This window comes from Artemia franciscana, chromosome 11, assembly GCF_032884065.1.
Source record: "Artemia franciscana chromosome 11, ASM3288406v1, whole genome shotgun sequence".
Taxonomy (NCBI): domain Eukaryota; kingdom Metazoa; phylum Arthropoda; class Branchiopoda; order Anostraca; family Artemiidae; genus Artemia; species Artemia franciscana.
The window spans coordinates 9254320-9269456 of NC_088873.1; the positions used below are offsets into that span (position 1 = coordinate 9254320).

Genomic DNA, 15137 nt, shown 5'->3' on the forward strand with positions numbered 1-15137 from the left:
ACTTGATGGTAAAGAAACTTAGTTTGCTTTATGGGTACATTCTTCTTCATCCACTTTGCGATCTGTGTCATTACTTTTGATGGTTTACAAAGTAGGTGAGACATGCAAAAATTTTGAGTGACCACAACATATTTCAATTAGTGCTAAGTGCAATTGAAAAATGTAGGTTACTGAGTAACTCAGTAGGTTACTGAGTCACCTACTGAGTCACCTTCTCAGTAGGGGCCCACCCCAGGCCACTCAGCGCGTCCCCAGGTGGCGGATAGGGGAAACCCTTGCAGATATGCAGGGTACCTCCGGTGGTGATGGAGGCGAGGACCAAGGGGAGACCCAGCCCTTGGGGGTCCTAAAATATAACTGGGATACCCTCGCCTGGGGGACATAAATTCAGGCGGAGGAGGAAGAAGGCCTCTCTTATGTAGACTGAGCTGGGCCCACCGGCGTGTGGATATGTCCCGTCAGCTTCAAACCTTCTCCCAACAATGGGTAAAATCGTATTGTATGGCAGATTATCATCGTGGGAGGATCCTCTTCAGGAGGACAACTGCGAAAGGGCGGATGATTCAGTGACGAACAACGGCCTTTGACGGACGAACAACGGCTAGTTGACGGAGAGGAGTGGCTTACCGCCGTCTCCTAACCAGCCTTGAAACCTCTCCTTTTAACAAATGAATTATGGGCTCTATAAATCAAAGCAGAATTACTACCGCGTCCGGGGAAACCGACAAACCTAGAAATTTGATGATGATGGCGAATGGAAGTAATATTAAACATACTACCACGTACGGGAAGCCGACGAACATGCTGCCGCGTACGGGGAAACCGACGATCATAATAGGCCTATGACGACCCCCGGACGGGATGAGTTTACCTTGCGACTCATCTCCACTAAAACTGTACTCAACATAGGAACACTCAACACCCGGACTCTAGCCAACCCAGGAAAAATGGATTTACTACTGAGAGAACTAAACCGATACAAGTGGGACTTAGTCGGGCTATCTGAGACACACCTCCCCCGAACCAGTGAGGAAACTATCTGTGGAACCTCTCTCCTACTCTCGGGACGCATTCGATGGCACTCACAGACAGGGTGTTGGATTCATCCTCTCGCCAAGTACAAAAAAAGGCGCTGATCTCCTCCACGCCCGTATCAGAAAGGAAAGCAACCATTAGACTAAAGGGATCCGTGTCAAACCTTACCATCATCCAGGTATATGCTACTGACACTGCTCGAAGCGATAAAGAATGCGAACAGTTCTACTTTCAACTTCAAAGTGTCACCGACCAAACACCAAAGAAAGATATGCTCATCGTCATGGGCGACTTCAACGCTATCACGGACAACGATCAGATTGATCGGAGAGATGTAATGGGACCGCATGGCCATGGCCGACTGAACGGAAGAGGTGAAATACTAATTAGTTTCTGTAGAGAAAACGACCTGTATATAACTAACAGCACTTTTAAACACGGACACCGCCGTAAGGTCACCTGGAGATCCCCCAACGGAGTAACTGAAAACATGATAGACTATGTGCTGATATCTAAACACTGGAAGTCCTCAATAATGGATACTGTATCCCTTCCTGGTGCAGACTTTGATTCAGATCACTCACTCCTGATGTCCAAACTCAAGCTAAGACTGAAACGACTCCCTAAGACGACAAGAATCCCTAGATTCCGGACAGAGCTGCTTCGCGACCCCATAAAAAAAGGTGCCTATACCACCAGCCTATCGTCAAAATTCCGAGCTATCCTAGAGAACTTCACTTCCCTCACTACCGTCGAAGAGATTGATCAACTGACTGAGCATCCAACTTCTGCAGTTTTGGAGACAGCAAATGATGTCCTTGGAAGGAAAACGAAAGACGAAAAGCCGTGGATTACTGAAGAAATAATTCAACAATGTAACCAAAGCGTCTCTGCAACAACAAAGCTGACCCATGCAGCCGAGACACCTATAAATATCTCAAAAGGAGAATTGATAGGGAAGTCCGAAAGGCCTTGCGTAACCATGTTACCGAGAAATGCAAGTAATGCGAAACCCAGCTTAGGAATGGAAACGGTCAAAAACTCTTCAAAACAGTTCGTGAACTGTCTAGCAGGAAAGATCCCATCTCCACAGCAATCCTAGACAAACAAAACAATCCCATCAACGACGCAAAAATGAAACTCGAACGATGGAAGGAATATTTTGAAGATAAATTAAATCCGCAGATCATTGCCGATCCCAGCGTCCTAAACTCCTTCCCCATTAATGATCGAGAACCTCAACCACCACTCTTAAAATCAGAAACTGAGGCAGTGATAAGATCCCTGAAACGAGGAAAGGCCCCAGGACCGGACGGTATCACTGCTGAACTAATTAACATTGACTCAGAGGACGTCGTCGAATTGTACCACAAAGTTGTGTCAGCCGTATGGTCGACAGGCCACGTCCCACAGCTATGGTGTAATGCAGCAGTAGTCCCAATTCACAAAAATGGCTCAAAAAGAGAGTGTGAGAACTACCACCACTGACCAAAATTCTCCAACGTAGAATCCAAGCAATTACAGCCTCCGTTCTGGGTGAATACTAAGCTGGCTTCCGACTTGGACGATCGACCACTGACCAAATCTTCACCGTTCGTCAGCTCATGGAACGCTTTGTCGAGTTCAACAGAGACCTATATCATCTCTTTATTGACTTTCGGCAAGCCTTCGATTTAATCTGGAGGAAAGGTCTGTGGCACATCCTAAGACATTACGGTATCCCCGACCAAATCGTCACGATTATTGAGAATATATACAGCCAATCCAGAAGCCGGATACTCACCACTGATGGACTCTCTGATGAATTCTTAACATCCTCGGGAGTTTTACAAGGATGTATTCTGTCGCCCCACCTGTTCAACCTGTTTCTTCACGCCATTCTGTCACTGATACCAGACGAACATGGAGCCAAAATAGGTTGAGTCCTAGTAAACAAGCTCGCCTATGCTGAAGACATCGACCAGCTCTCTACAAAGGCCACTGATCTCCAAAGACAAGAAAACTGTCTCAACGAAGCCACAAAATCTCTTAGCATGCAAATTAACGCCAAAAAATGAAAGTTATGGTCACGTCACGCCAAAAACAAGCTGCTACTCCTTCCATAACGATTGACGGCCAGCCAGTTGAAACGGTCAACCAATTGGTCTACCTGGGCAGTCTTCTCAAAGCGGACAATTGTCATACCTCCGACATCAAACGCCGCCTAGCTCTTGCTAGCTCAAGTTTAAAAAGGCTCACAAATATCTGGAAATGTCGAAACCTGTCGAACCAGCTGAAAGTTCAACTTTTCAACAGCCTGACTGTGCTTGAGCGTGAGACCTGGACCTTGAAGATCGAAAATGAGCGCAACCTACTTGCATTTGAGACGATATGTCTCCGTCGCATCGCAAGAATCACCTACACTGAACATGCGACCAATGAGGAGGTGCGAAGACGGCCGAAGTCTTCCGAAACAATCCTAAATAAAATCAAACGACAACAACTGCGATGGCTCGGGCATGTCAAGAGAGTGGACCACGACCGTCCACCAAAAATCTCTCTCGAAGGAACCATAGACGGATCTCGACCACGAGGAAGACCTAGCAAGAGGTGTATTGAAAACTTTGACCGAAAGCGCATCGTTGAGTTGACTCGAACTGTACACGATAGAACAACGTACCGAGCCCTAGTTCATGACCTGTCAAAAGAAGTGACCCCAAAACGTCCCGCGAGGATGGATGGGACTTAAGTAAGTAAGTAAGTAAGCAATTGAAAAAATAACCCCATAGTAAGGGCCAGCAGATTTTCAGATTATTAGAAAAGTGTATAGCCCAAAAAGTAGATAAAAGTGGAAAAGGGACTTCTTAATAAATAATGACTTTAAAAGCTATGAAATATACACAATAGTACACAAATATACGTATCTGTTTCATATGGAAAGTCAGCATGGCTGTAAAAATTATTTAAACCTAATCATGCTTGCAAAATTTTGACTGATCTATAGAGCTTTTCTCTTTCCTTGTGCAGGTATATATCTGTCGTTTTATCTAGTCTAAATGGTTTTCAGATTCGATGATGATAAGCTTTGTGGAAACTAAAAACCCAAAATTACAAGAATGTCTGAAAAATAAAACACATCTCGTCACATCTAACGAAATTTTCACTATCGTCCCATTGACACTATTTTATTTAGACACATTAATTTTCATATATCAACAAAGTTCCAGCAGGGTTTGTTTTTTACTTAAAAGAGACAAACAAGCACATTGAATACTTAACTTAGTGATATTCTAGTCTTACACCAGCTAATTAGAGCAAAATCATTTGTGACAGCAATGTATCCATTTGTGAATTGGCTTTCCCCCAAAAATGCATTAAATTGTATCAGATTAAACTTGATACAATATATTACAAAAATTTTCAATCAAAACCATGAAAATAGGGAAAGGTTTCCATGAAAAGTTATGCTTGCTATGAAAATGTGAAATGGTAATTCAAGTTTTTCTTTTTATAAAGTAAAAACTATTTAATAGAATATACCGGAAGGGGGGAATAATGGTGCTTGGCAGAATTTTTGGGATATTTGATCCAATTTTAATTTTCTAGAGAACCTGAGAATTTCAGGAGTTTCACCAGATATTGCTCTATATATGACCAAGTAGGTTTATCTCATATCTCAATTGTGGCAAAACATATCAAAGGGACGGACAAAAATATTGTTTCCTTTTTCATGTCAATGTAATCTTCCTCGACCAAAATAAGGCCTTTGATAAAAACTTATCATTGTTACCTGATGACAAGGCTGTCTATATATTAGATAGACAATTATGCTTCCCGGTGACAATAATGACCACAGGTAGCTTGCTGCAGCAGCTAGCTGTTAGCAGTAGTAGTAATGTTTCCCAGAAGATCTATAAATTTCTATCTAATACAACTTAAGCTGTCACTGTATTTAAAGAAAGAAGTGACCCAAGGAAGGTGTTCCTTTTGTTCCCCAATGAAGGAACGAAACTAGATCCAATTCTATTTAAACTCTCCAGGAACAACACCCCTGAGGTGGTTAAGAACAGCGAAGAACTAAATACAGACAGTTCGAAACTCTTTGGATCAGCAACTTCCACAAAAGTTGCTCTTCCCTGTAAGATCGAATAGAATTGGTTTTATTTGCACAATTCTGTAAATTAGTGACGTCCAAAAATGATTTGGTTGAAAAGGTATTTCCAAATATTCTAACCAATTATAAAAATCATAAATGGCTAAGCAAATGAGCGATTCTGGCAGCCAAGAATAAAGACGTCCACGAAATCAACAATATTATTTTGACCAAGGTTCGAGACCAGGCAGTCATTTACAAGTCAGTCGACACAGTTCTGGAACCAAATGAAGCTGTTAATTATCCATCTGAATTTTAAATTCCCTGGATCTCCCAGGGTTTCCACCACACGTGATACAACTAAAAATGGGCGTACCAATAATACTCTTACGAAATATTAACCCACCAAAGCTTTGCAATGGCACGCGACTTGCCGTAAAAAAAAAACAATGGAATACATAATAGAGGCAACAATCTTGTCAGGGCCTTTTGAGGGCGAGGCTGTTCTTATTCCTTGCATTCCCATGATTCTAATTGATCTGCCTTTTAATTAAAAGATTGCAATTCCCAATTCGATTAGCATTTGCAATCACCATCAACTGATGCCAAATTGCATCATTACCATCTGTTTAAGAGATAAAAAAATGTTTAAGTTCAGTTCAGAATACCTAAAGTTGTTATGTTAACTGCAAAAAATATTTACAATGCCTGAGCATAACTTTTAATATTTTAATTCAAAACTGGAAAAATACCTAAACATTTCAAAAACTAGTTGTTTTTTTGTTAGATAAAATCAACTTGCTACGTGATATAGCTTGCAGGTTTGAACGCAACCAGCTACATAATGTCAGTTGTAAGGCCCAAAAACCGAAAATTTACAAGTACTACCAAAGGATGATTCTAAATGATCCAAAAAACAAAATTTGAAACAATCCCAAATGATGATTCTCTATTTTGACAAGGAATTACAACAATTCAAAAACCTTAAAAAGGAAAACCAAAAAGTTACAAGCTTAGTAGAAATCATTGTTAGAAATTGGACTTACTTTAATAAAAAAAATGTCCTTACAGTGCTGTCACAAATGATTTTGCTCTAATTAGCTGTTGTAAGACTAGAATATCATAAAGTTAAGCATTCAATGTGCTTGTTTGTCTCTTTTAAGTAAAAAAAACCCTGCTGGAACTTTGTTGGTGTCTGACAATCAATGTGTCTAAATAGAATAAAGTGTCAATGGGACGATAGTGAAAATTTCGTTCGATGTGACTAGGTGTGTTTTATTTTTCAGACATTCTTGTAATTTTGGGTTTTTAGTTTCTACACAGCTTATCATCATCGATTCTGAAAACAATTTAAACTAGATAAAACGACAGATATATACTTGCACAAGGAAGGACACAAGCTCTATAGATCAGTCAAAATTTTGCAAGCATGATTAGGTTTAAATAATTTTTTGGCCTTGCTGACTTTCCATATGAAATATTTATGTATTTTTGTGTGTTATTGTGTATATTCCATAGCTTATAAAGTCATTATTTATTAAGAAGCCCCTTTTCCACTTTTATCAACTTTTTGGGTTATACACCTTTCTAATGATCTGAAAATCTGCTGGCCCTTACTAGGGGGTTGTCTTTTCTATTTCAATTAGCACTAATTGAAATATGTTATGGTCACTCAAAATTTTGACATGTCTCTCATACTTTATGAGCCTAATTAGATAACTGAATACAGAAAAATGTACTCTTACACTCATTAAATATAAGATTTAAATGAACTAAGCTTCGATTATGAATCTGTTTTCTTTCAACATACAGGAGGGACAAGCCTCTAAGCCTTGACAAATTCAATCACGCTTTTGGTGCATCACAACTGGACAGTACATCACAAGTTAAATTTAGAGTTCTCCTAGAAAACAGTTCAAGGGTGACTCACTTTCCATATAATTATTACCAGTTTTATCTAAATTTAATATCTTAGAAGAGAGACAAGTTCCTAGATATTGTTTTTATAGATCGAACTTGCGGTTATTATCAAACTAGCTATTGGAGTGGCGCTTCGCGTCACCCCAGCACCTAGTTGGTGGGGTCGCTTCGCGCTCCCCCTAAGCCTCCCCCCCCCTCGCGCGTAAGTCGTTACGTGCCATATTAGTTACGCGCCATTGTAGTTGTGTCCCTGTGTCCCACTTGTGAATATAGATAGATATATATGTGTTTTAACTACGTAAAACTTGCAGATATACAACATTCGTCGCTGTCCCAACGTCTGTGCATATAAATAGATTGTCAGGTTTAGCAACTCTTGAACATGCAACATAATAATTGTCCATGGGAAAACAATCCGTATTCAGATCTATACCTCATTATTCTAATGATTGCCCTTGAACTTTGTTGATGGTGATTGCTAATTGAACATTCCCTGTGTCCCTGTCGTCATTTATATATCCCCATGTGCCCCCCGGCGTCCCCGTTGTAGTTGTGTCCCTATGTCCCGGTCGTCATTTATATTCCCTGTGTCCCGGTTGTCATTTGTGTCCCGGTGTCCCAGTCTGTAATTTCTCTTTGAGTGTCCCGGTCGTCATTTATATTCCCTGTGTCCCGGTGTCCCGGTCTGTAATTTCTCTTTGAGTGTCCCGGTCGTCATTTATATTCCCGGTGTCCTGGTCTGTAGTGTCATCTTATAATAACGTCATATACAAAGTTTTATATACTTATAATGACGTCATATGCAAACCCACAAACAAACAAACATGCATGCATACAACTTGTTTTTATATATATAGATATAGTTTCTTTTTTAGTTTTTCTTTTTAGTTTTTTTTTTTTAGTTTTGCGGCTTTTTTAAATTTTTTAGCTATTTTTTCTTTTTAGTTTTTTACCTTTTTTATTTTTTTCCTTTTTTTAAGTTTTTTCTTTTTAAGGTTTTTTTAGCTTTTTTCGCGCCATATTAGTTACGCGCCATTGTAGTTGCGTCCCTGTGTCCAACCTGTGAATATAGATAGATATATATCTTCTATATATATAAAAATAAGTTGTCTGTCTGTGTGTCTTTCTGTCAGGTGACGTCATGTTTCTGTGTCGACTGACGTCATGAAGTTAGTTGTCGTCACTTTTTCTATGACGGTGACGTCATTAAATATATTTAAGACATATATGTTCACGTAGAAATCTATTAATGTTTAAGTTTAAAATGACTGATCAACTTACAATGGCAAAAGCCGATGAAGATGCTCAAAGAGTCTATGCCAAAAAACTTGCTGCTGATAGAGAAAGTCAGAAAAGAAAGCGTGCCGAGGAATCAAAAGAACAGCAAGGAAACAGGCTTGAGGCTAAAGAACGCAAAACCGCGCAGTTAGATGAAGATCCACCTAGACAGCGAGAGTCAAAACATATCAAAACTGAAAATGATAGCGATGATGATTGGGTTTGGGATTTTGACTTGGATAAGGTCATCAATGCCTACCAGATTTTAGTTAAAAAAGCAAAGGTTCGGCGATATGTGTTTCATAGTGAAGCTGAAAAATAAAGAAGAAAAAGAAAACTGAAAAAAGAAAAAATGTAAAAAACTAAAAAATACTAAAAAGAAAAAACACTCAAAGAGAAATTACAGACCGGAACACGAATGACGACCGGGACAAAGGGAATATAAATAACGACCGGGACACTCAAAGAGAAATTACAGACTGGGATACCGGGACACAAATGACGACCAGGACACAGGGAATATAAATGACGACCAGGACACAGGTATTTAAGAATATCGTTCAAAGACAAATTTTTAATTGTAAGAAGACCGTTGAAAGAGAAATTTCTAATTGTAAAATGACTGAAGAACCTACAATGGCAACGTTACCACCATCAAAGTAGATAACCAGTGGGTTGTTCCATATTCCCCATTATTATCAAAAACATTTAATGCACACATAAAAGTTGAATACTGTAACTCCGTAAAGGCAATCAAATACATATGTAAATACGCCAACAAAGGCAGTGACATGGCAGTTCTTGGCTTGCAGCCCGAAATCAAAGATTTTGACGAAATCGTACAATATCAGGCTGGAAGATACATAAGCAGTAATGAAGCTGTTCGGCGAATTCTTTCATTTCCGATACATGAACGTAGTCCAGCTGTTGTTCACTTAGCGGTACATTTACAGAATGGTCAACGTGTTTATTTCTCGGAAACCAACGTGCAACAAAGAGCCCTGAATCCACCGGAAACAAAATTAACAGCTTTTTTTTTCGCTTTGCAAAAATGATTCTTTTGCAAAAAAACTGCTGTATACTGAAGTGCCTTCGTATTACACGTGGAATACTAAAAATAAAGTATTTGAACGTCGAAAACAGGGTAAGTCAGTCGACGGCCAACCTACTATCTTCAAAGATACCACGATATGAAGACTCTACACCGTTCACCCAAATCAACATGAATGCTTCTTTCTACGCCTGCTTTTGGTGAATGTACCCGGTCCAACATCCTTTGAGTATTTGAGAACTGTAAACGGTACTATACATGACACTTACCGTAGTGCATGCCAAGCTCTGAATTTATTGGAGAATGACCAACACTGGGATAACTGCATCAATGACGCGTGTGAAACGTCAACCCCAAGTCAAATTCGTGCATTGTTTGGCATCATTTTAACAACTTGCTCTCCATCAGCTCCTACAGAGTTATGGGAAAAATATAAGTCAAAAATGTCCGAAGATATACTCCATCGAAAACAGTTAGAGACGTCAGATATGACTTTTGATTTTGCATCAGAAATTTATAACTACACTTTAGTTATTATAGAAGATTTGTGCGTACGTATGGCAAACAAACCTCTTCAGGATTTGGGAATAACTTCACCCAACCGTATCGCTGCAGTTTCGACATGTGTAGAATTGGATCGTTAACAAATTTACAGTACGAGTGATCTATTGTCGTATGTACAAAATAACATTTCCAAGTTAACGTCGGAACAAAAAGACATTTATGATACGATAGACTCAATTTCAGGACGTATACAACTACCTGCTGATTTCTGTAATTTAGTGACGTCCAAAAATGAATTGATTGAAAAAGTATTTCCGAATATTCTAAAAAATTATAAAAATAATAATTGGCTAAGTGAAAGAGCGATTCTCGCACCCAAAAATATAGACTTCCACGAAATCAACAATATTGTTTTGACCAAGATTCGAGACCAGCAGTCCTTTACAAGTCAGTCGACACAGTTTTGGAACCAAATGAAGCTGTTAATTATCCATCTGAATTTTTAAATTCCCTGGATCTCCCAGGGTTTCCAACACACGTGATACAACTAAAAATAGGCGTACCAATAATACTCTTACGAAATATTAACCCACCAAAGCTTTGCAATGGCACGCGACTTGCCGTAAAAAAAACAATGGAATACATAATACTTGCTACGTGATAAAGCTTGCAGGTTTGAACGCAACCAGCTACATAATGTCAGTTGTAAGGCCCAAAAACATAAAATTTACAAGTACTACCAAAGGAAACAATCCCAAATGATGATTCTCTATTTTGACAAGGAATTACAACAACTCAAAAACCTTAAAAAGGAAAACCAAAAAGTTACAAGCTTAGTAGAAATCATTGTTAGAAATTGGACTTACTTTAATAAAAAAAAATGTCCTTACAGTGCTGTCACAAATGATTTTGCTCTAATTAGCTGGTGTAAGACTAGAATATCATAAAGTTAAGCATTCAATGTGCTTGTTTGTCTCTTTTAAGTAAAAAAAAACCCTGCTGGAACTTTGTTGGTGTCTGACAATCAATGTGTCTAAATAGAATAAAGTGTCAATGGGACGATAGTGAAAATTTCGTTCGATGTGACTAGGTGTGTTTTATTTTTCAGACATTCTTGTAATTTTGGGTTTTTAGTTTCTACACAGCTTATCATCATCGATTCTGAAGACAATTTAAACTGGATAAAACGACAGATATATACTTGCACAAGGAAGGAGACAAGCTCTATAGATCAGTCAAAATTTTGCAAGCATGATTAGGTTTAAATAATGTTTTGGCCATGCGGACTTTCCATATGAAATATATATGTATTTTTGTGTGTTGTTGTGTATATTCCATAGTTTTTAAAGTCATTACTTATTAAGAAGCCCCTTTTCCACTTTTATCAACTTTTTGGGTTATACACCTTTCTAATGATCTGAAAACCTGCTGGACCTTACTAGGGGGTTGTTTTTTCTAGTTCAATTAGCACTAATTGAAATATGTTGCGGTCACTCAAAATTTTGACATGTCTCTCATACTTTATGAGCCTAATTAGATAACTGAATACAGAAAAATGTACTCTTACACTCATTAAATATAAGATTTAAATGAACTAAGCTTCGATTATGAATCTGTTTTCTTTCAACATACAGGAGGGACAAGCCTCTAAGCCTTGACAAATTCAATCACGCTTTTGGTGCATCACAACTGGACAGTACATCACAAGTTAAATTTAGAGTTCTCCTAGAAAACAGTTCAAGGGTGACTCACTTTCCGTATAATTATTACCAGTTTTATCTAAATTTAATATCTTAGAAGAGAGACAAGTTCCTAGATATTGTTCTTATAGATCAAACTTGTGGTTATTATCAAACTAGCTGTTGGGGTGGTATAATTATCACCAGTTTCATCTAAATTTAATATCTTAGAAGAGAGACAAGTTCCTAGATATTGTTTTTATAGATCAAACTTGCGGTTATTATCAAACTAGCTATTGGGGTGGCGCTTCGCGCCACCCCAACACCTAGTTGGTGGGGTCGCTTCGCGCTCCCCCTAAGCCTCCCCCCCCGCGCGTAAGTCGTTACGCGCCATATTAGTTACGCGCCATTGTAGTTGTGTCCCTGTGTCCCACTTGTGAATATAGATAGATATATATGTGTTTTAACTACGTAAAACTTGCAGATATATAACATTCGTCGCTGTCCCATCGTCTGTGCATATAAATAGATTGTCAGGTTTACCAACTCTTGAACATGTAACATAATAATTGTCCATGGGAAAACAATCCATATTCAGATCTATACCTCATTATTCTAATGATTGCCCTTGAACTTTGTTGATGGTGATTGCTAATTGAACATTCCCTGTGTCCCTGTCGTCATTTATATATCCCCCTGTGCCCCCCGGCGTCCCCGTTGTAGTTGTGTCCCTATGTCCCGGTCGTCATTTATATTCCCTGTGTCCCAGTTGTCATTTGTGTCCCGGTGTCCCAGTCTGTAATTTCTCTTTGAGTGTCCCGGTCGTCATTTATATTCCCTGTGTCCCGGTGTCCCGGTCGTTGTTTGTGTCCTGGTGTCCCGGTCTGTAATTTCTCTTTGAGTGTCCCGGTCGTCATTTATATTCCCGGTGTCCTGGTCTGTAGTGTCATCTTATAATGACGTCATATACAAAGTTTTATATACTTATAATGACGTCATATGCAAACCCACAAACAAACAAACATACATGCATACAACTTGTTTTTATATATATAGATATAGTTTCTTTTTTAGTTTTTCTTTTTTTAGTTTTGCAGCTTTTTTATATTTTTTTTAGCTATTTTTTCCTTTTAGTTTTTTACCTTTTTTATTTTTTTCCTTTTTTTAAGTTTTTTCTTTTTAAGGTTTTTTTTAGCTTTTTTCGCGCCATATTAGTTACGAGCCATTGTAGTTGCGTCCCTCTGTGAATATATATATATATATATATATATATATATATATATATATATATATATATATATATATATATATATATATATATATATATATATATATATATATATATATATATATATATATATATATATATATATATATATATATATATTAGCTGTTGGGGTGACCCTTCGCGCCACCCCGACACCTAGTTGGTGGCGCGTAACAGACAGTAACAACGGCCATCAAAGGGGTAAAATTAACTTGGACAATCTGTCTTGGCTTTTTTCTACAATTGGCCATGACTTCCACTTTTCCCACAACTATTCCCTTTTTTTAAATTCAAAAATAGTCCATTGCTCTAAGCCCATACCAATACCATATTCCTCTTTCATCTGGTATTTCATTGAGCCTAGGTTTGCCGCTTAAAGCACGAATCCTTAAAGCCATCAATGGTTAGACCATTGCTCAAGTGGTAGTAACCATCCGCTTCACATATACCAACAATATACTCATTCTCATATGGGGTTTCCATCTAGCCCATGTTCACTGCACTTTTTGTAGTCAATTACAGACAGTTGAATTTTTTGTTTCTGGCCCAAATCTCTTGGTGTATAAATGCAAGTTCACTTGCATAAGAGTCGAGGCAAATTGTAGAAGGCCCTTGTAGGCTTTGAATTGGACTCTTATTTCCATTTATATTCATTGCCAAATTTGTCAATATATTGCTTCCCCCACCGTCAGTTGTGTCCCTGTGTACCACCTATGAATATAGATAGATTTATATATGTGTTTTAAACTACGTAAAACTTACGAATATACAACATTCTTGGCTTTCCCATTGTCTGTGCATATACAAAGCCTTATGTACTAATAATGACGTCATATGCAAACGCTCTTTTTACAAACAAACAAACATGCATACACACAACTCGATTTTATATAGATAGATAGATAGATAGATACAATACAAATTAACTGCGTAAAACTTGCGAATATACAACATTCTTCGCTGTCCAATTGTCGCTGCATATAAATAGATTGTCAGGTTTACCGACCCTCGAACATACAACGTACAATTGTCCATGGGAAAAACAATCAGTATTAAGATCTATACCACATTTTTCTAATGATTGACCTTGAGCTTTGATAATGGTGATTGCAAATGCTAATCGAATTGGGAATTGCAATCTTTTAAATTGAAAAGGCAGATCCGTTGGAATCATGGGAATGTGAGGAATAAGAACAGCCTCACCCTCAAAAAGCCCTGTCAAGATTGTGGCCTCTATTAGGTTTTCCATTGTTTTATTTACGGCAAGTCGCGTGCCATTGCAAAGCTTTGGTGGGTTGATATTTCTTAAAAGTATTATTGGTACGCCTATTTTTAGTTGTAGCACGTGTGGTAGAAACCCTGAAAGATCCACGGAATTTAAAAATTCAGATGGATAATTTACTGCTTCATTTGGTTCCAAAACTGTGTCGACTGACTTGTAAAGGATTGTCTGGTCTCGAATCTTGGTCAAAACAATATTGTTGATTTCGTGGACGTCTATATTTTTGGGTGCAAGAATCGCTCTTTCACTTAGCCATTTATTACTTTTATAATTGTTTAGAATATTCGGAAATACTTTTTCAATCAATTCATTTTTGGACGTCACTAAATTACAGAAATCAGCAGGTATTTGTACACGTCCTGAAATTGAGTCCACTGGGAGCTTTCTGTTTCCAATTGCCAGCAATTGATCTGAAAATGTTTGACCAGAGTCATCGTTTTGCAATCGGACACGCATATTTGTAGTTAATTTTAATGTTTTTACGTGTGCCCATAAATTAGAATTTTTCAGGTAAGTATTCATTTCGTCTGCAGGGGTTGATCTAGGTATTATAGGTAATGTTTGCCTGAAATCTCCCGCAAGTAATATTAATGTGCTGCAAAAGGGTTTCGACTTCCCTCGCAAATCTTTCAAGCATTGATCCAGAGCCTCGAGCGATTTTTTGTGTGCCATTGTGCACTCATCCCAAATAATAAGTTTGCATTGCTGCAATACTTTACCCATCCCAGATGATTTGGAAATTTTGCACGTGGGAGTTTCTGTAGAATGCAAATTCAGAGGTAATTTCAAAGCGGAATGAGCAGTTCTTCCACCAGGCAGCAATGTTGCAGCTATTCCGGACGACGCAATTGCCAACGCTATATCATTTTTTGATCGAATTGATGCCAGAACCAGTTTGAACAGTACCTCCTGGCGCATCCAAAAAGAAAACTTCTCCAACGTTGTTATCGACACAAAGCATTATCGTATCATAAATGTCTTATTGTTCCGACGTTAACTTGGAAATGTTATTTTGTACATACGACAATAGATCACTCGTACTGTAACTT

General features: G+C 38.3%; 1 protein-coding gene across 1 annotated transcript in view; it reads left to right on the forward strand.

Annotated features, from left to right (window-relative positions):
- Positions 1–14927, forward strand: part of LOC136032775 (uncharacterized) — a 17941-nt gene extending 3014 nt beyond the window's left edge. The window contains exon 2 of the mRNA XM_065713128.1: positions 14868–14927. Coding sequence (XP_065569200.1) covers positions 14868–14887 — 20 coding nt within the window. The 3' untranslated portion in view covers positions 14888–14927. The remainder of the gene's footprint in view (positions 1–14867) is intronic.
- Positions 14928–15137: the final 210 nt, after the last annotated feature.